This window comes from Gavialis gangeticus, unplaced genomic scaffold (assembly GCF_001723915.1).
Source record: "Gavialis gangeticus isolate Ggan-Ray unplaced genomic scaffold, GavGan_comp1, whole genome shotgun sequence".
NCBI lineage: Eukaryota > Metazoa > Chordata > Crocodylia > Gavialidae > Gavialis > Gavialis gangeticus.
Window position 1 is genome coordinate 29,681,029 of NW_017729027.1, and position 2,147 is coordinate 29,683,175.

The following is a 2,147-nucleotide window of genomic DNA, read 5'->3' on the forward strand; positions in this document are numbered from 1 at the left end:
CCCCAGTACATCCCTCCCCTCCCCTTCCACCACAACGAACTTACCAGCTGCACACAACTCTTCATGCTGCCGGGCTCTGCTCCTCACTGTACTGCGTGCTGTACTGTGCGCACGCATGGGTATTTATCGGCTAAATTATTGGCCTATGTTTTACAGGGCCAATTTCTGATACAGCCAATTTTCTTTATATCAAAACTGATCTGATATCAGACCAATGTATCGGTGCACCTCTACAGATTTTACGTCCGTTACTATTATTCATGTCCATTTCTTCAGAAGTCTTCAAAACATATATAAAATTACATATATATATACACCTGTACAAACACACATTTTATTTATATATATATTAAAAATATATATTATATTTTATATATATATAAAAAACACAGGTATAATCAAGACTATGTACACTTTTGACTCATCTTAGCAGAAGTACCTGCATTCCCAAGCAGAAGAAATGAGCTGCAAGTTCAATTACAGCCTTTGCTTCATCACTATTCATATAATCCAATTTTTGCCACAGTCCATAAGCATAAAGACAGAAGTGAATATTTGATTTTTTTTTTTTTTTTTTTTTACATTAAAATAGACAGGATTACTATTTGGGGGGTGGTAGTTGGAATTATGGTATTGCAGGAGTGTAGAAAGAATGATAAAGAAAAGGGAGGCAAGGGACAATATTACCTGAAACTGTCTTTAGTCATTATAAAAAAGAAGTAAGAGTCTGCCGCTTAGCTTTCTTTTATAGTTCAAGTTTATAATTGTTTTAATCATTATTTTCTGGATTTGTTGTTAGCTGCTGCTACAAAACAGAAAGCTGAGTGGAGATTTTAGTTCATTCTATGTCCTACAGAAATAATTCAAGTGCTAATTGTGACAATATAATTCAAGTGCTATATACAATTCTGTTGAGAGAGATAATTCAAGTGCTAATTGTAATTCTCATGGTCGTGATTTACTCAGAGTAAGTTGATAAATGTTTAAGTAACTTTTAAAGATGTTAATATAAAATGAAATTACAACTATGGCCACCAAAGACCACAAAGCACTATCACTGTTTCCGATATCATCTCAGCACTAGAACTAAGACTATCACTGTGTCCCACAAACTAGAACAATGGATTGTACAACTCAAGTACCCCTATTACTAACTCTGTGTTTCTTCAGTTTTAAAGGTAGCTGATTACATAAATAATACACGTAACTAGTAAAAGTAAAGCATATCACTATCTGACTGGGGGAAAATGTACGCATAAAGAAAAGCCTAAGAAGGATTCAGACTGTACCTCCCTCTATCACAAGCATGAAGTCCCCTTTTGTAAATATTGTTACCTTCAAGAGAAATGAAGGGAGTTTTAATGCCTGAGACCTAATCCATAAAACAGAGAAGGGGAAAACCCCCAACTCATTTTATTCTACATTAGCAAAAAGGGATGGCACTAAGTATTACTGTATTTTTAACTGTAATCTTAAAAAATTGTAAGATTTACCTGTTGAACAAGGCATCTGGAAATTGGGATCATTGCTATCCAAAACAGGCAAACAGAACTGGGCACTTGCAGATCCTAGCATAGGATCCTTATCGCTGAGCATGTTCTTCAGCGAATCCTCTAAGACATTTTGACTTGTACTAAAATCCTCACAGACTTCATTCTCCAGGTTGGATCCTAGAAATAGGGCATCATCTAAGTGTTCAGTAGGAATTAAATGGTTAAATGTATCAACTATATCCATGAAGACTCCTGTGTATCTTTCAGCCCTATAGAAAGACAAGAAAAATACGATAAGAAAATAAACTACAAACTGTAAATTACCCAAGAAACCAACAAGTTGTTCTGGTTCTTGAGGTTTTTTAAAGAATGCTTAAGATTTGCCAGAATTCTAACAATAAATATCTACTTATAGCTTAGAACAAATTCCTGTAAACCTAACAGCTGAGTTTTCAAAAATTATTTTCTCTATCAGCTTGTGTACATAAGCTTATTATTATAGGCTAATCTTTCACCAGCACAACGGATATACATATATTATATGCACAAATAATAAACTGAAACATTTCCAAAAATGCTGTTTGCATCTCAATCAGATAAGGGGAAGAAGGGGTAAATCAAGGATAATCAAATATGGGTCAAACATCTTGAGAG

The 2,147-nt window shown here is 34.4% G+C and overlaps 1 protein-coding gene across 5 annotated transcripts in view; it reads right to left on the reverse strand.

Annotated features, from left to right (window-relative positions):
• PHF3 (PHD finger protein 3) overlaps window positions 1–1,789 on the reverse strand; it is a 92,275-nt gene extending 90,486 nt beyond the window's left edge. For 2 of the 5 annotated variants that reach the window (XM_019520510.1, XM_019520509.1), the window contains exon 1: window positions 1,494–1,789. In XM_019520510.1, the coding sequence (XP_019376055.1) occupies window positions 1,494–1,737 (244 nt within the window). In that variant the 5' untranslated portion in view covers window positions 1,738–1,789. The remainder of the gene's footprint in view (window positions 1–1,493) is intronic. The other 3 variants (XM_019520513.1, XM_019520511.1, XM_019520512.1) reach the window with 2 other exon arrangements.
• Window positions 1,790–2,147: the final 358 nt, after the last annotated feature.